This window comes from Pagrus pagrus (assembly GCF_965226575.1).
Source record: "Pagrus pagrus genome assembly, chromosome: 8".
Taxonomy (NCBI): domain Eukaryota; kingdom Metazoa; phylum Chordata; class Actinopteri; order Spariformes; family Sparidae; genus Pagrus; species Pagrus pagrus.
In genome coordinates, this window is record NC_140192.1 from 370,037 (window position 1) to 388,656 (window position 18,620).

At 47.0% G+C, this 18,620-nt stretch overlaps 2 protein-coding genes across 8 annotated transcripts in view; one reads left to right on the forward strand and one right to left on the reverse strand.

The window, feature by feature from the left end:
* Positions 1–18,296, forward strand: part of tsc1a (TSC complex subunit 1a) — a 24,613-nt gene extending 6,317 nt beyond the window's left edge. Inside the window, exons 10-22 of one of the 2 annotated variants that reach the window (XM_084360418.1) lie at positions 65–176; positions 969–1,060; positions 1,145–1,241; positions 1,856–2,400; positions 2,919–3,064; positions 8,365–8,435; positions 10,394–10,560; positions 10,638–10,820; positions 13,293–13,403; positions 14,745–14,867; positions 15,120–15,307; positions 15,468–15,608; positions 15,684–18,296. In XM_084360418.1, the coding sequence (XP_084216544.1) occupies positions 65–176; positions 969–1,060; positions 1,145–1,241; positions 1,856–2,400; positions 2,919–3,064; positions 8,365–8,435; positions 10,394–10,560; positions 10,638–10,820; positions 13,293–13,403; positions 14,745–14,867; positions 15,120–15,307; positions 15,468–15,608; positions 15,684–16,185 (2,478 nt within the window). In that variant the 3' untranslated portion in view covers positions 16,186–18,296. The remainder of the gene's footprint in view (positions 1–64; positions 177–968; positions 1,061–1,144; positions 1,242–1,855; positions 2,401–2,918; positions 3,065–8,364; positions 8,436–10,393; positions 10,561–10,637; positions 10,821–13,292; positions 13,404–14,744; positions 14,868–15,119; positions 15,308–15,467; positions 15,609–15,683) is intronic. The other variant, XM_084360419.1, reaches the window with a different exon arrangement.
* Positions 3,498–10,385, reverse strand: LOC311261618 (zinc finger protein 862-like). Of its 6 annotated transcripts, XM_084360421.1 has the most exons (10): positions 9,325–10,385; positions 7,043–8,202; positions 6,764–6,939; positions 6,509–6,684; positions 6,243–6,425; positions 5,871–6,122; positions 5,631–5,789; positions 3,928–5,561; positions 3,716–3,835; positions 3,498–3,627 (listed from the first exon to the last, which is right to left on the reverse strand). In XM_084360421.1, the coding sequence occupies exons 5-8, from the start codon at positions 6,285–6,287 to the stop codon at positions 5,415–5,417; spliced, it is 603 nt and encodes a 200-aa protein (XP_084216547.1). In that variant the 5' UTR covers positions 6,288–6,425; positions 6,509–6,684; positions 6,764–6,939; positions 7,043–8,202; positions 9,325–10,385; the 3' UTR covers positions 3,498–3,627; positions 3,716–3,835; positions 3,928–5,414. The 6 variants fall into 6 exon arrangements, 2 of the variants coding, with proteins under 2 accessions (XP_084216547.1, XP_084216546.1); XR_014623159.1 differs by having other exon boundaries at positions 3,928–5,789; positions 5,871–6,425; positions 9,325–9,442; positions 9,742–10,385; XR_014623160.1 differs by having other exon boundaries at positions 3,928–5,789; positions 5,871–6,425; positions 7,043–7,501; positions 7,905–8,202.
* Positions 18,297–18,620: the final 324 nt, after the last annotated feature.

The window sequence follows — 18,620 nt, forward strand, 5'->3', positions numbered from 1 at the left end:
CTCCCCCCTCCTCTCTCCCCCCTCCTCCTTCCTCCCTCACACGCTCACACATGTTTGTGTTCAGGCTGATGATGTCACATGGAGCCCCTCCTCACATTGTGGTTTGTCAACGCCCCCTCCTGAACCTGCTGCTACAGGCTCCGCCCACCCACTGAGCAGGACTGCCTCCATCTCAGGTGAGACACTTTGAGACACTGAGATGCTTTGAGGCGCTTTGAGACACTGAGATGCTTTGAGACGCTATGAGACACTGTGAAGCAGTGTGAAGCAGTGTGAGACGCTGTGAGACGCTTTGAGACGCTGTGAGACGCTGTGAGACGCTGTGAGACACTGTGAGACGCTTTGAGACGCTGTGAGACGCTTTGAGACGCTTTGAGACGCTGTGAGACACTGAGATGCTTTGAGACGCTTTGAGACGCTATGAGACACTGTGAAGCAGTGTGAGACGCTGTGAGACGCTTTGAGACGCTGTGAGACGCTGTGAGACGCTGTGAGACACTGTGAGACGCTTTGAGACGCTGTGAGACGCTTTGAGACGCTTTGAGACGCTGTGAGACGCTTTGGGATGCTGTGAGACGCTGTGAGATGCTTTGGGACGCTGTGAGACGCTGTGAGATGCTTTGAGACGCTATGAGACACTGAGGCACTGTGAGACGCTTAGAGACGCTGTGAGACGCTATGAGACGCTGTGAGACGCTGTGAGACGCTGTGAGACGCTTTGAGACGCTGTGAGACGCTGTGAGACGCTTAGAGACGCTGTGAGACGCTGTGAGACGCTTTGAGACGCTGTGAGACGCTTTGAGACGCTGTGAGACGCTGTGAGACGCTTTGAGACGCTGTGAGACGCTTAGAGACGCTGTGAGACGCTGTGAGACGCTTTGAGACGCTGTGTGACATGTCGTTAACACGTGATGATCCTGAATAATAACCCTGTCTGTCGCTCTGTCTCTCTGTCTCTCTAACTCCAGGTGTGAAATGTCCCTCCTCAGCCACCGTCCCAGTGACATCACTGACTGAAGAGATCCAAGATGGTGGTTTGACTCCTGACAACAACAACCAGGTGAGATCGACTGCAGGTCGACGCTCCACTCTCTTCTCTTCACTGGAAGGCTTTTATTTTGAAGGAGTCTTTCTCTTCCTGCAGGTGAAGTCGGTCACAGATCTGGACGGGTCATCCTTCTTCCAGCCAATCACAGAGAAGGAGGGAGGAGTCCAGAGTGATGTCATCGACCACAGTGAAGGTCAGGCTGTATTCGAAACCGCATACTGTAGTATGTACTGTACTGCCCGTACGTGCTGATTTGGCCAAAATGTAGTATGTAGTATGTAGTATGCAGTATGTAGTATGTAGTATGTAGTATGCAGTATGTAGTATGCAGTATGTAGTATGCAGTATGTAGTATACAGTATGTAGTATGCACTATGTAGTATGTAGTATGTAGTATGCAGTATGTAGTATACAGTATGCAGTATGTAGTATGTAGTATGCAGTATGTAGTATACAGTATGTAGTATGCAGTATGTAGTATGCAGTATGCAGTATGTAGTATGCAGTATGTAGTATGCAGTATGCAGTATACAGTATGCAGTATGTAGTATGTAGTATGCAGTATGTAGTATACAGTATGTAGTATGCAGTATGTAGTATGCAGTATGCAGTATGTAGTATGCAGTATGTAGTATGCAGTATGTAGTATACAGTGTATACTGACGCAGTATGCAGTATACAGTGTATACTGACGCAGTACGGTGGTATGTGGTTTCGAAACCAGCCTCAGATTAAGATAATAATGTCCACGTATGATCTTCTTCTGGAGCTTTCAACCACATCTCATGTTCCTCTGTCTCCCTCCAGAGGTCGCCTCCCAGCAGCCCCCCTCCTCCACCTCCTCCACCTCCTCCCAGCAGCCCCCCTCCTCCTCCACCTCCTCCCAGCCCGCCCTCCTCACCTCCACCTCCTCCACCTCCTCCCAGCAGCCTCCCTCCTCCTCCACCTCCTCCCAGCAGCCTCCCTCCTCCTCCACCTCCTCCCAGCCCGCCCTCCTCACCTCCACCTCCTCCCAGCAGCCCCCCTCCTCCTCCAGCTCCTCCCAGCCCGCCCTCCTCACCTCCACCTCCTCCACCTCCTCCCAGCAGCCCCCCTCCTCCTCCAGCTCCTCCCAGCCCGCCCTCCTCACCTCCACCCCGGGTCGTGATGAGGCCTCGTCAGGTCCGGCCCTCCGCCCTCCTCCCTGCTCCATCTCTCTCTGCTTCACCCCCCCTCACCCCTCCACGGAGGACGGAGGCTCCATCCTGTTTGGCTCCGCCCACGCAGAGCAGAGCCCCGCCCCTTCGTACGAGCCGCTGTTTGAGCTGGCCCTGCCCCGAGCCGCCACACTCTTCATCGGGAAGAAGACGAAGGTAATCTGAAGCTGGACCACGAGAAGGTTTTCAGACAGCAGACGTGATGTTTGTTCATCGTGTTCCACAGAATCTGTTCTGTTGGACTGAAAACTCAGAGATTTGATCTGAGATGATTTGAAGAAACCAGAATCTCTTCCTGGTGTCGGATAGAAACAGAATGTGCAGTGTTGCATCATCAGACCTTCATCAGTTCATGGTGATAAAACATCATCTGAGAGGTTCACACATATTTTCTCTTTTCATAACTCAGTGTAACAAACAAACAAATATCCTAATTGTCTTAATTAACCAACTGTTTGTTTATAATAAACATCACTTAGTTACTGTGACTGAAGAAGAAACTACAGGTTTGTGAAAAGCTTCAGTTTCATTTCAGAAGAAAATCAGAATCTGCAGATGAAGTTCAGCAGTCACTGTTATTAAAGAGAACTGAAGCTGCTGTTGATTATTGATCGACCCTTTATTGATCGACCCTTTATTGATCGACCCTTTATGGGTGTTGGTTTGTGCTGCAGGAGGTGCTAGAGAGAGCAGCAGGTGAGCCGAAGGAGGGAGGAGAGGGGGAGGACAGGGAGGACGAGCACACCTCCGTCTCTCCTCTGGAGGTTTTGGACCAGCTGATCGTCCACGGGCACGAAGCCCATGAAGGCCTCAGCAGGAGGTGAGACGGTTGCCGTGGAGATGGTGAATGTTACAGTTTGATTGTGATCGATTGTGTTCCTCTAACAGAAGGAACACACGTGAGCTATCAGGGCTAGCAGTTAGCTTAACCAATGAGCGACACAGTGGTGCTTCATGATGCGACAGCCACACAGTCGTGAGCTTTATGAGGAATATCAACGTCATCGCTCAGGGTTTCCTGGCTCAGATTGAGGCAGAGGTGGTACCGTCCTGACCATGTGCGTGCATGTATTCTGTGCATTCAACTGACTCACTTTCTTACAGGCAACATATTTTTTAGTTAAGAGTTTTAATAAGAATATGACGATTATCATGTTAAAGCATTCTTTTATTAAAACAATAAACATACAAATATAAGGTGCCAACTTAAATTGATTTATCCACAGATCTCGCAACCAGACGGAACATCTCAGCCTCCTGTTTTCCATTCGGTAGAATCTCCTCCTTGTAGTCCGAGGCCTCCTGGTCTGGTCCATCGATGGCCACCTCGCAACACACATCCAAGTGCCTCTCCTTCAGTCTGTTGCGCAGAGGTGTCTTCACCTTAAACAAAACAATTCATGCATTAAGTATTTTTGTATTTATTCTGATACAGACATGAAGAGTGATAGTGTTTTCAATCATATGTTACAATTTTGAGTGCAGAGAAGAGCCTCTCCACACCGGCAGCCTGGACAGCAGCTGCAAGGCTTAGGGTGGGAGACAGCGATACAGATACAAGCCACAGAAGCACCTCCTCCAGGGATTTGGTCTGAATAAAAGCAGAGTGAAAACAAAGATGAAATGATTCAGTAAAACCAGACTGTTGTGGTGATACAGTTAATGTAACTTAATATATAGTACCTTCAGATCAGGACTCCCCACCCTCAGTCTGTAGGAGCTCCACTCAGACAACAGGTCAAATTCAAATCAAATCAAATTTTATTTGTATAGCCCAAATTCACAAATCACAGTTTGCCTCAGAGGGCTTTACAATCTGTACAGAGACGACACCCTCTGTCCTTCGACCCTCGATTCGAGTGAGGAAAAACTTGCCCCCAAAAAAAGGCCCTTTTAACAGGGAAAAAAAATGCGGAAGAAACCTCAGGGAGAGCCACAGAGGAGGGATCCTCTCCCAGGACGGACAGACGTGCAATAGATGTCGCATGTACAGAGCAGATCAACGAGATCACAATGTATTCAATTATAAGCGATGGTTGACAGGAGTGAAAGTACACAAAGATGTATTACAGCAATAATGATTAAATGCACATGGAAATGTGATTACTAGTGATAACAGTAGTAATGATCAATGGCAAGGATGGTATGTAGCAATGCAGTACGATAATAGTAGTGGAACGTATGTAACAGAGATGTGACTAATATTAGCGACAGTAGTGGTGGGTGTCAGGCAGGGTCATGGCAGTAGGCGCATCCACGATCAGGCAGGGCCATAGCAGTAGGCGCATCCACGATCAGGCAGGGCCATAGCAGTGGGCGCATCCACGATCAGGCAGGGCCATAGCAGTGGGCGCATCCACGATCCACGACCCGGGTGCGGCCAGGATCCAAGGGAGCCTGTAGGACTAGAAAGCACAAGGACTCCGGGGAAGAAGCAAGTCAGTGACATGCAGAGATGGGGCATGTATACAGGCATAATGTATACAGATGGAGAGGAGAGGAGGAGAGAGAAGCTCAGTGTGTCATTGTCCCCCGGACTAGGCCTATAGCAGCATAACTAAGAGCTGGTCCAGGACAGGCCTGTCCTGGCCCAGCCCTAACTATAAGCTCTATCGAAGAGGAAGGTCTTAAGTCTACTCTTAAAGGTAGAGAGGGTGTCCGCCTCCCGGACCAAAACAGGAAGATGGTTCCACAGAAGAGGAGCTTGATAACTGAAGGCTCTGGCTCCCATTCTACTTTTGGAGACTTTAGGAACTACAAGTAATCCTGCGTTCTGGGAGCGTAATGCTCTAGTTGGGTGATAGGGTAATATGAGCTCCTGGAGATATGATGGTGCCTGACCATTGACAGCTTTGTAAGTGAGGAGAAGGATTTTAAACTCTATTCTTGATTTTACAGGGAGCCAGTGCAGAGAGGCCAGTACAGGAGTAATATGATCTCTTTTCTTAGTTCCTGTCAGTACACGTGCTGCAGCATTCTGGACCAGCTGGAGACTCTTTAGAGACTTGTTAGGGCAGCCTGATAATAGAGAATTACAATAGTCCAGTCTGGAAGTAACAAATGCATGGACTAGCTTTTCTGCGTCTTTTTGAGACAGGATGGGCCTGATTTTTGCCAGACTCTTTTTTGGTCAGACTCCCTTAGTCTTGGAAACTGCTCAGCCAGTGTCCTCATCTCAGCATCCCCATACTCTGTGCTAGAGTTTGCCAAAATTTGTCTGGGAGAGAACACACTGAAGTGTTCACAGACAAACTGCCGGTGTTTGGGAATCTGTTTGCGATGTTCTCAGTCAGTGCAGTCAGAAATGGCTCCATCACCTGTAGAAGATTTTTAAAAAAAGGTAAAACAGTCCTTCTGTCCACATTAAATACATTCCTAATACATACAGTGTTCTTGAAGCTCTCCCACACATCATCTTGGAAATATGCAGGGACCTCTTCCTGCAGAGGCTTCAGACCAGCATCAGACTGGAGCCATGCCTGCCAGCGGTCTTTGACCATGTTGCTCTCTTTCAGCTGTGCCAGTGATGATTTCAGCACTGTGACCTGAGATAAAACGCAACAGCTCAGCTAGTAACAGCATTTCAATTAACAGGAAACCCAAGGACTATGGTATTGATCTCATACCTCCTGCTCCACCTGAGAGAAAAAAAGGTTTCTCTTTTGAAAAACCAAAAACTGCCGGTGGATCTTTTCATGCACAAGTTGCATTAGGCGCAGGCCAGGGGGGAAGAACCTGTCCTTTACAAAGGAATACAGTCCTTTTGCGGTCGGCTCATTCCGGGCTTGGAGTGAGAGGTCCGCGATGAGAGCAGGCAGAATTCGGCGCATCACATCTGTTGCTTCCTTATTAGATTCCCATCTGGTAGCGTTTCCGCCCTACAAAATATCCATTAGTATATGACAAAAAAAGCAAAAATGGATCTGAATAATCTAGCACTGAATATTGGGGGAGTTCAAAAAGCCTCCCCATGTCCTTGAGACTGCTGGTCCTCTTACTGGAGGCCCGGTAGAACCAGAAGATAGTTCCAACAGTCCTGGCATATTTGGTGAGGTATTGAACTGCCCTCTGCCCCTTAATGCAGTCTGACACTGCCAGATTGAGTCGATGTGCCACGCAGTGCACGGTTATCAGGCCAGGGGATGAGTCCTGGAGTCTCTTCCCAGCTCCAGTCTTTCTCCCTAAAATAATTAAAAAAACAATCACTCTGTCAATCTTATTAAATGTTAACGAAAAGGTAAATGCAAAAAAAAAGAAAACTCACCTATCATTACTGCAGCTCCGTCACTTGCAAAGGAGGCTAGCTTGTTGGTTGGCAGCATTTTGTCATCTCTGCTGACTCGCAGGACGGTGTCATGCAGAGTTGCAGCAGACACTGCACCCAAATGCAGCGCCCTGGTTTGGACTGCAGTGCTTCCCACATGGTTGGGTCCTAAAAAGCTAAACATAAAAAAAAAATCTCTCTAGTTGAAGTAATTTTTAATACACAATTTTATTTAATTGTACAAGGTAATGTTACCTCACAACTAGACCCAGTTGCTTTGTGACAGAGATGTCAGTGGTCTCGTCAACCATTAATCCCCACACTGGGGATTTTGACAACTCTGCCACCAACTGGTCGTCCAAAATCTGGCCAGTGACCTCCACCATCTCATCAATTATATGGCTGCTTGTGTATTTGGTGTTGGCACTGACCTGGGGGTAAAACAAACAGTAATTAGGTTGGCCTACTTCATTTTAAAACAATTACGTGAAAAACATTCAATAAACAATTATGTAATTAAATATACATTCAAACCATCAAAATAAGCACAGCCCAAGCGCTTGCATAAGAGGATGATGGGCTCATAGCTTCTGTGGTGGGGCCCCTTCTGCTTGAGACACTCAGATGATTTTGAAGCAGCCTTCAGGTGCTCTGTGGTCCATGTCCACCTGTGCTGCAGTGTCCTCCCCAAAAAACACAACCAGTTATTTCTTTAAAAAACTATATTATTTTAGTTTTTTGTAACTTTCATAGTTGAGTGTTTTTAGGTACTACCTTCTTTCATACACTTCTCTTCTGCTGCTTTATGATTGGCCGTCACCTCGTGTCTTTTCAACGTGTCCAGCCTGTAGTTGGTAGATGGTTGTCTCACGAGGGCGGGCACAGTGCTTTTGGCATAAATAACAACGCATGCCTTCCTCAGTATGCCTGAGCCAGGTAAACTGATTAAGCCACTGCTTATCAAACCCACTGGCTCTGTGTTTTTGAGAAGATCTGGATAGATGAATAAAAAACTATGTTTAAATCACGTACACGTTGGCTTTGCATTGTTATGCTCCTAATGACTTGGAAACGGACTAACATACCCTCGCCGACTCGTCCTGTCCTGCATTCTGACCCTGGCTATCGCCAGGCCCGGTCTGTGAGCTACTTTCAGACCTGACACAATTTCCACATATTGTCACCACCATGAATTATTCCCTTTTAACTGCCTGTCACGTTAATTTGTCTGCACTGTTTCACCTGGACTCTTGACTCTCCTCCTGGCGAGGTCGCTTTTTAAAGAAAAAGCTGATTTTCCTGCCATATCTGCAACGCTAAAAACCAGTAACGTTGCTCAGGAAACTTTTTTTTAATAAACACGACATGCTTGGATGAAAAAAAAGCCAATATTTACCTGTTTGAACCAAGCCCCCAGGAAGAGCGCCAGACTTTGAAGGAAAAATCAGGACGCCGATAAAAACCGGGAAAAAACTGCTTCTTTTCGGTAGTTGTTTCAGGTCTTTCCGTTGCACTGCTGTTGATACAGCGCCCCCATAGTGGCGTGATGCAGCAACTGCAGTTAAAATAACATCCATAGAGCTGGGGCAGAGCGATATCAATCGCTCTGGCTGGGGGCGGCCGCCACGCAATTTTGAACGCAGGAAAAACCCTGATCGGTGACAACAACAGCTGAGAGCTGGCAGGAAGCTCACCTGGGATTTCAGAATAAAGGTCTCTGAACGTGACATATTGTGAGAAAACAGGGTGAAGACGTTCTGTTACACATTTCTGTCAACACCAGAGCTACTGGTGGGGGTGCTAACTAATCTGATCATCGTGTGTGTGTGTGTGTGTGTGTGTGTGTGTGTGTGCAGGTTGTCAGCAGTGAATAAGTCGGTGGATCGGAGTCATTTTGGAGGTAAACAGCAGAGCATGAAAACCAAAGGTACCTGAAACTAACACTGACACCCTCAGACTCACCTCATTAATTGATTGACTAATTGATTGACTAATTGATTGATTGATTGATTGATTGATTTGTTGATAAAGCAAATGAACGTGGCAGTTGGTTGGAGCTGGTCTCATGTGTTGAGCTGACTGATGAGTCGGTGTCACGTTTCCTGTTGTTTCAGGATTATGTTGTCAGAATTCCACCATATTCTCTATGCTAACATTAGCACTTAGCTAAAAGTGCAGCTGAGTCTGAGCGGTCTTAAAATGGCCGCCATGCAGAGGACAAGCCGTCTCCATGTTTCAGGACCCTGACAGACCTGCCTGTTGGTCACAGCTTGGTGTGACTGGACGGCAGTGAGATGTTAATAACTGGTCGCCCGTCACTAACAGACTAACAGACTGACCTGACCTGCTCCTCATCGTCACGTCCGTCCAGACTGAAACATCTCGACAACGGATCAATGAACGGTCCTCACATCTGGGTCAGATGTTCCGTTCCTCAGAGGAAACACTGATCCTTTTCTTAAACAGTGGTACAGAGCTCCCTCTAGTGGTCCGAGGATGTGTGTTTAAAAAGGAAATAAGTTCATTCATAAACTTAGTTAATGCTTTCAAAGAACTGCAGAATGTTGACTTTAAATACTCAAATATAATTTAAAAATAAGTTTTGTCTTCCTGTAATATTTCAGTTGCAGCTGCTACAGCTTGTGTCGGAGCTGAACTGTGACGGTGAGACAGTGAAGGTAGAGTGAGACGTGGCTTCAGACAGGAAGTCTGAGGGCGCAGCAGGAGAGAACATGAAGCAGCTCTGTTCAAACACAAGCTGGCAGTGAACTGAGCACCGCTAACGTTAGCAAACAACACAACAGTAATCTGGATACAAGCTGTGTCCCAATTCATGGGCTGCATCCTCCGAAGGACTCGTCCACCGGTGTTGAATGGGACGGTCTCGCCTTCGGAGTATTTCCTGGTTGCGTCACCAGATGTTCCCGTCCTAACCTTCACAGCAAGAGAGTAGAGAGTTTGACTTTTGATTGATTATGTTTGAGCTACAGCAATTTATGGTTTTCCTTTTAATCCTTTCTTTTCCTTCCTTTTCTTCATCTTGGTCCATTTATGTGAAGTAAAAATAGTCTATAGCATCTCCACAGTCACAATCACATATAAGATGTAAGTCAACCTCTGAACGTCTAACATGTCTTTTAAAGCTGAGCGTCACCAGCGTCAAGTATTTGAACTGTTTGAGGTTTAACATATCTGCCGTTGGATGTTCAAAGGAGTAGAAACCCAATACTCACATTTAAATGTGACATCTGCGCCACTTGATGTCGCCATTTTCTTTCTTTCTTTCTTCTTTTTCGGGACTGCGCTGCAGCACGCAAAGACTTATGGGAAATGTGAGGCTGTGAAGGAGAGTAGCTTCCTCCAACAAGAGGGAAAAGAAGGCTGCATTTGAAGGAGCCTTGTGTTGGGACGGCCTTCGCGCAGCGTTGGGACGTAACTGGTCTTCAAATGCGTCCTGCGAAGATGCAGCCCCTGAAATGAGACACAGCCACAGTCTGCACACGCAGTCACAATGTCGGTACATGTCGGACTTGGCTCATCTGAGGCGGTGCACCGGATCTGAAGGTTGACAATCACTGCTTTAACTGCTTCAGTGATTGCTCTGTGTTCCTCTAGCGCCACCCAGAGGCTCAGACGAGGAGCTGGTAGTTTCCTCTGTTACAGGTTGACGAGAAATAAACATCAATGAAGACTTTGTTTTTCTGATTCTATAATTTTTAAAAGATATTAAAGAAATAAATCTGCACAACATTCTGATCTCCAGACTTTCTGCTGGGCTTTAAACGCATCACCATTAGACTAAAGAGCAACATGTCAGATGGAATAAAACACACTGTGTGTGTGTGTGTGTGTGTGTGTGTGTGTGTGTGTGTGTGTGTGTGTCAGGCCCCGCCCAGGGGGAGGAGCTTCAGTCTCTGAGGAGTCAGCTGTTGCTGGTCCATGGTCAGCTGCAGTACGAACGATTCAAACGTCAACAACACGCCGTCAGAAACCGCCGCCTGCTGCGGAGGATCATCAACGCCACCACGCTGGAGGAGCACAGCGTCGCCATGGTAACACACACATGTAAACACACAGTAAACACTGAGTGATGATTGTGAAGGTTTCATTTTTGTTTGGTTGTTTGCAGAAGGGTCAGCTGAGCGTTCAGGACGAAGAGATTCGATCTCTGAAGACGAGTCTGCAGGAAGAACAGAGACGATACACACAGCTGCAGCACGACACACACACACACACCCAGCAGCTGCACACACACATCCAACAACTGCTGCTGCAGCGCCAGGACGAGCAGAGAGACAACCAGAGACTGAAGGTACACACACACACTCACACTCACACTCACACTCACACACTCACACTCACTCACACACTATGAAGGTATATCAATGTCAAAACAACCAGAGAGATGCGCAGCAACGGGTGTGTGCACGCATGAGAATTTTATTATGCGTGCGTGCGTGCGTGCGTTGTTACGTGCAGACTGTATTTCACGCGTAACAAGAAGCTGCGTGCGTACGAAGCAGCGTGCGCACGTCTGTCTGTCACTGTTTGACAAATGTTGTCACGCGTTCACACGCGTGCGGTCGCAGTTTCTGATGTGCGACCGGAAGTTGATCTATATATATATATATACAAAAAAAACACTTCTCCTCCTTCTCATTCTTCTTTTATAATTCTGGCAGCAGTGTGTGGCTCACTGCTGCCTCCCCTGGTTGACGACACTTCAATAAAATGAAAAGGCCGACTACGGAGGCGTTCACGTACGCGGTGTGTTGCGCACGGTGCAGATCAACTTCCGGTCGCACATCAGAAACTGCGACCGCACGCGTGTGTGAACGCGTGACAACATTTGTCAAACAGTGACAGACAGACGTGCGCACGCTGCTTCATACGCACGCAGCATCTTGTTACGCGTGACATAGTTTGCGCACGTCATTTCCGCCTACATGTGAGCGTGTGACAAAAATGTTCAATTATCTTCATGCGTGCGTGCGTGCGTGCGTTCGCATAAAAACGCATGAATGTTACACGTAGTCACTACGCGTCGTGTGATTACCGGCGTGCAGCAGTCATACGCGTGAACGTGCGTGTGAACGGGGGACCATTATAAGTCAATGGGGAAACTACATTACACGTCAGGCGCTGCTCGCTGCACAGGCGTCAAAGCACGCGCGTGTGACACGTTCAGTTGATAGGTGCGCACGCATTATGACACGATTCTACCGCCATACACACACACTCACACTCACACTCACACACACACACACACACACACACACACTATGGCGGTAGAATCGTGTCATAATGCGTGCGCACCTATCAACTGAACGTGTCACACGCGCGTGCTTTGACGCCTGTGCAGCGAGCAGTGCCTGACGTGTAATGTAGTTTCCCCATTGACTTATAATGGTCCCCCGTTCACACGCACGTTCACGCGTATGACTGCTGCACGCCGGTAATCACACGACGCGTAGTGACTACGTGTAACATTCATGCGTTTTTATGCGAACGCACGCATTAACGCTCACATGAAGATAATTGAACATTTTTGTCACACGCTCACACGTAGGCGGAAATGACGTGCGCAAACTATGTCACGCGTAACAAGATGCTGCGTGCGTATGAAGCAGCGTGCGCACGTCTGTCTGTCACTGTTTGACAAATGTTGTCATGCGTTCACACACGCGTGCGGTCGCAGTTTCTGATGTGCGACCGGAAGTTGATCTGCACCGTGCGCAACACACCGCGTACTTAGACGCCTCGCGTAGTTGGACTTTTCATTTTATTGAAGTGTCGTCAACCAGGGGAGGCAGCAGTGAGCCAGACACTGCTGCCAGAATTATAAAAGAAGAATGAGAAGGAGGAGAAGTGTTTTTTTGTTATTTATATATATATATATATGTATATATATATGTATGTATAAAAAACGCTGCTGCTCGAGTCCTCAGTGGGACCAGGACGGTGGATCATTGATAAAAGTGCGTGCTTCCCCCGCCCCTCCCAACAAAAGTCCTGGGAGTGTGTTGCAGCTGTTCAGGTGCACAAACCTAACGCACCTCTCCAGCAGTCCCAGCAGTTCTCAATGAAGTGATCACCTGCGGGGGGCGTGGTTAACTAGCAAATGTTTGTCATTGATTTTGTGTCTTATGTGAGAAACAAAGTAAAAGAAACAGCAACAGAACTCTTTCTCTGTCTTCATGGAACAAATGAATCATGTCATGTAAAAGTCTGTATGTCTGTATCTCGTATTGGATCGATGGCTCCATCTACTGGATGAACATGGAACACAGAACAACTACGCGAGGCGTCTAAGTACGCGGTGTGCTGCGCACGGTGCAAATCAACTTCCGGTCGCACATCAGAAACTGCGACCGCACGCGTGTGTGAACGCGTGACAACATTTGTCAAACAGTGACAGACAGACGTGCGCACGCTGCTTCGTACGCACGCAGCTTCTTGTTACGCGTGAAATACAGTCTGCACGTAACAACGCACGCACGCACGCACGCATAACAAAATTCTCATGCGTGCACACACCCGTTGCTGCGCATCTCTCTGGTTGTTTTGACATTGATATACCTTCATACACACACACTCACACTCACTCACACACACACACGCTCACACACACACACACACACACACGCTCACACTCACACACACACACACGCTCACACACACACACACACACACACACACACACACACACACACAAAGAGTTATGTTAATCCTGTGTTGTGATTGGCTGCTTTAAACCCTCCTGTGTTGTGATTGGCTGTTTCAGAGCGAGCTTCAGGAGTGTCAAAGCAAGTTGAGGGATCTGGAGGCGGAGCTTCAGAAAGCCAATAACAAGGCTTACAATGCAGAACACCAGCTGACCCAGCTGTCACTCAAGGTGAGGGGTGCTCCCATTGGCTGATGTCATTTAAAGGTGCAGTACATAGAGTGAGGAAAAGTACTGAACTGTGTTGCAGACATAGACATATATACGTAGACGCCTCGTTGACTGACGCTTCCTATTGGAGCGGACGTATCAGCGCGGCTTCATTTTATATTTTAATAAAGAAATAAGTTTGATTGTTCATTTGAATTAATTTTCTCTCTCACACACACACACACACACACGTTGATTTCAGAGAGTGAAAAAGAAAGAGAGGTCCACTGGTAGAAAGGACAAGAAAGGTCTTCAGCTTTCCTTGAAGTTTTTGTGCTCCTCGTCACTACAGGCTAAAATATAACAAACGTAATACTTAAAAACAACTTCATCAAAAATCCCACAGTGTATTGTAAAACACAATACATCACTAATTCCTAAACATGCAGGAAGAACTAACGGTAAAAAAACCAAACAACCATGTTTAGCAAAGTGTGATATTAACTTTTGTTTTACATATGATTCATAGACATCTCTGTTAGCATGTAGAGTAAAATACACCTACTCTGAGAAGATGAGGTGGGAAGTTGAAGACAGATGGAGTCGCACCATCTCTAAGCCTGACAACCTGACCCGTCCTGTCAAAATCACCAGGCTTGAAGTGCTCACTGCAGAGCTTAGACGACTCGGTCACAACAAAATCCTCCCGTTTGATGGCAACTTCCCATTGCCTCCTCAAGCCTGTATCACTGGGAAACCTTCAAAATGTGAAGAAACAACAAAACGCAGCAAGAGACAATGAGAGAGAGTACCAGTTCCTGCTGTAATAACGTTACACGTCAGTGACGTTAGTTACGATGACAAAATGTTATAAATGGTAAAATAACCAAAATTATTGTTCAATCTTACTTGTGAAGGTAATCCCACGTGATCTGGTGTCAATACTACGCCGGTTATTGCAACCGTAAGCTGCACAAAATACCGGCAATTTGCTCGCTCTCCGTTGACTCCGATTGACTCTGGTGCTAGCCGAGAGTGAGGAGACCCATCCAATATGGCGGCGACGCTGGGTTACGTTCCAGCACGTCATGCGGCGTCTATGTATATATGTCTATGGTTGCAGAGATATCTACTGTAGTTAGCATGATAACCAGCTAACTAGCTAACAGCATCTACAGCTAGCAGCAGTTAGCGGTTACTCCGGTGCCACAGCTGGTTGATTCTCTTTAATGTTTCCTGTTGCTACGAGTGTAAATACATCTGACCAATTAAAACTAGATAAGGGATGAAAACATGTGTTGATAGAACTATTGATCCGTTACTGTCAGATAGATATCAGATATATTGATCCGTGTGTTGCAGCTGTGCAGCAGTGAGCAGCTGCAGCAGCAGATCTTCCTGTTGAACCAGCAGCTCGTCCTGCTGAGAGACACTAACAGAGGACTGAAGGGACAGCTGGAGGGAGCAGAGACACACTGCTGCACTGTGAGCACACAGACACACACACACACAGACACACACACACACACACACACACACACCATGACATCCCTGTTGGAGCACGTAGCTGTATGAAGTGTACATGTCAGAGTTTAAGACGTGCACCTGAACGCACCAGATGGATCATCTCCATCAGGCTGAGTCGACACATTCCACTGAAGATGATGAACGCTGACAGCTGATTGGTGTTCAGTTCAGTTCTTCACCACACTGAGCTGTGTGTGTTTATGTCTCCAGGAGGCGTCCATGCTGCAGTGCAGTGTGGGTAATGAGTACCAGCGGCTGAAGGACAGTGACGTCCTGCAGAGACAGAAGCTGGAAGCAGCCAATCACAGGATAGCAGAGCTGGAGAACCAGCTGGCCAAGAAAGACCAGCTGATCCTGGACCAGAAGAAGCTTATGGAGGACACGAAGGCCCAGAGCAGGTTGGTTGGTCAGACAGACAGGTGGCGTCTGAAAACACACCTGCAGGCAGCCAATCAGACTCCTCCGACCTGATCTGGTCCAGGAAGAGAAATAACCAGAAATGTGTGTGTGTGTCTGTGTGTCTGTGTGTGCGTGCGTGTGTGTGTGTGTGTGTGTCAGGGCGGAGCTGGCGGCCTGTGACAGTCGCTGTGTGTCTCTGAGGAGACTCTCTCAGACTCTTCAGACGGAGATGCTTCACCTGTACAGTCAGGTCCAGCTGGACTCTCACACTCACAGCCGGCCTCAAGACGTCTGCAGCAGGTAGAGGTCAGTGATGTCACAGGTGTCTGAACCAATCAGAACACAGCTTAATCACGTGTTCTCTCTTGCCCTCAGGTCAAATGGCAGCAGCGTCTCTTTACCTGCTCCTCTGGGCGGCCACATGCCCCGCCCCCCCTCTTCTTCTTCTGTTGGTATAATAAACGGAGGCGTGGACGCCCTCTCCACCTCCCCCCTGCACCTCCCCTCCTGCTCCTCCTCCCCTCTCTCCCTCTCCCCCATCGACTCCCCCCTGGCCGTCGGCTCCTTCCTGGAGCAGCGTGCACGACAGCTGTTCAGACCGACCAATCACAGCCAGGAGGAGGATGGGCAACCGGAAGGGGAGGAGCAAGAGGAAGAGGAGGAGGAGGAGGATGAGGAGGCCCAGCCAGAGAGTCTTCCTCTGGGTCAGGAGGCAGAGGAGACCACCCTCCTCGCAGGCAGTCCTCAGATGGAGGCTCAGACCCGGACCCCAGCCTCTGGACCTGCAGCGCCCCCTGCTGACCTGACGCTCGCTGTCCGACAGAGGAGACACGAGCTGAGCATCATGGACTACGATGAGACACTGCCAGAGTACTGAGGGAGGGAGAGAGGAGGTGTTCCAGGTGTTAGCAGGCTAATGCTAATTGACTCGCCACGCTGACCTCCACGTCTGATCTGAACACATCAGGACCTTCAGTCGCTCTTAACAAGACAAATAATAAACTATATTAATTCACAGCTGCACCTCAGCCTCTAACTAAACCTGCGAGTGTCAGGAATTTCATTCAGAACACAGCGGTCAAGAATGATAACGCTGACAACCACTGTAGCATGTTACGCTTCAGTTAGCTTACAAGCTAACTCATTTGTTGCTGAGAATTTCTTAAATTGTTTTACTTTAAACAATTAATTCAGAAATATGCTGCTAATGAGCTAAAGAGCAGTTAGCTCACAGGTTAATGTAAGTATAACAAAAATTAAATAAATTAATTTAATGTTATCCAGATTGAAAAAACAAAATGGCTAGTATGGCTAGCATTACTAGCTTAATGCTACTAGTGCCAGAAAACGCTGCAGTTGCCTCGATTTAGCTAACAATTGATTTGATCTGATGTGATATAATTAATGGATGAGAACAGTAAATTCACCAAGATGATAAACTCAACAATTTGTTATAAATGATTAAACTATAAGGTCTTCAGAAAATAAATGACATCAGTACAAACCTCAGCACGTCAGAGCAGCTAAATGCTGCGAACCAAATCAGTAGTTTGTGGTACCTTCTAAATCAGCCACATGAGCATCTGGCTACATCAGCATAGCTAACGTTAGCTTGTTAGCTCACAAGCACAAGGCATTTAGGGGATAGGAATAAAAACAGACTTTACCTCAGAAAAATCAGTTTAGATATGAATACCTGTCTGATTAATTTACAATCTTCTGAATATTTTCTCATGATCTGTGAAGGAAATGAGTTCTCAGCTGCGACTGAAGGTCCCGACGTTAAAGATTCACAGTTGGTTTCCTGTCTGGAGGGAAACTTACTAAAGCCAAAAATAAGGTTAGAATGAGGAGAATTCAGTTTTACAAAGATGCTAACAGCAGCTGTGCTAATCATGCTCTGTTAGCTGTAGCTTCTAACTGCCTTACTGTTGCCCAAAAAATGTTGTTTTTCCTCTTTGCAGCTAGCCATGTGGCTAATCTGTCAAACACATCATCAGATGCTACGCCAGCATCAAAACACTAACTGATATCTGACTTTTGCAATAAATCTTCCTCAGGATCTTCATCAGTTGATGAGTAACCATATTGATTATTCCCAATTACATTTTCCTTTTGTCCTCCAGGGACAGTAGATTCAGCTTCGCACCATCATATCTGACATATTAGCATTTTATAAAGTATTTGTGGCTAACATGTTAGCAAACAGCTGCTGACTCCGAGCAACATGATTGTGGGGTTCCTCAGGGGTCCATTCTCAGTCCTTCATAATTTGAATTTTCATAAAACATGCTAATGTATTTGTCCCGCAACCATCGGGCCTCTTCTTCCCTCATTCATTCCTGAAGCTTGAACTCAACACGCAGCCTCTCAGATCCCATAAACCTGCAGTCATCAGCCTTCATCCTGTTCTGACTGAATGATAAACTGACATAAATGATCTTTGATTGGAGAGAACATCCCCTCGGGTTGACGGCTCAGGCTCCAGGAGTCCGAGTCATTTCTGTACGACCAGGACGTGTTCAGCCTCGCTAACATTTAGAGAAATACCGTTGAACTGTTTAAACTGCTGCTTTCAATCTTTATGCTAAGCTAGGCTAACCACGTTCTGACTGCAGCTCTGTAGTGACAGAGATATGAGACTGAGATTTATCTGAAGACCTCACTCTCAGAAACAAAGATGATAATATTTACAAAAATGTCAAACTGGACCTCTCAGCTGAACACTGAGCAGGATCAGTCTGAGTTCAGGATGGAAAGTTGAGACCAAAGACTTCCTCTGAGTCCAGCTGATTACAACTGAATGACTCTAATTATCTCTGGGTCATTAGTTCTTTCTCACTGGTGAGCAGCAGCTCCTCCTCAGTGCTGCTGTTTGTTTCAGAGCTCTGCTGTCAGGAAACATCTGGATCATGTGTTTGTATCACAGGCCTGAAGAGACGAATGTCAAACTGTGAACTAGAAATAAAGACGTGTGAAACCTCCGGAGCTCCGTCTCAACTCTGTGTCCTGACCACCTGACATCCAACCGTCATCGGTCCAGTTTCACTCTGTATTTCATCAGGCAAAGGTTTCTACAGCAACAAGTATTAATTATATTAAAGATACTTAAATGTCTGAGGCTACATTCAAATCCTAGTTCAGTGAAAGTACAGAGGTATTGTCAGCTTCATGTGGTAAAATGTCTCCTGTGACTGAAGGTCAGTAGTTACTGGAGGTCAGTGGTTCCTGGAGGTCGGGCCCCTCTGAAGGGTCGCCAGGTACATCTGAGGGGCCATGAGATGATTGATGTGTGAGGAACTCAGTTCTGGA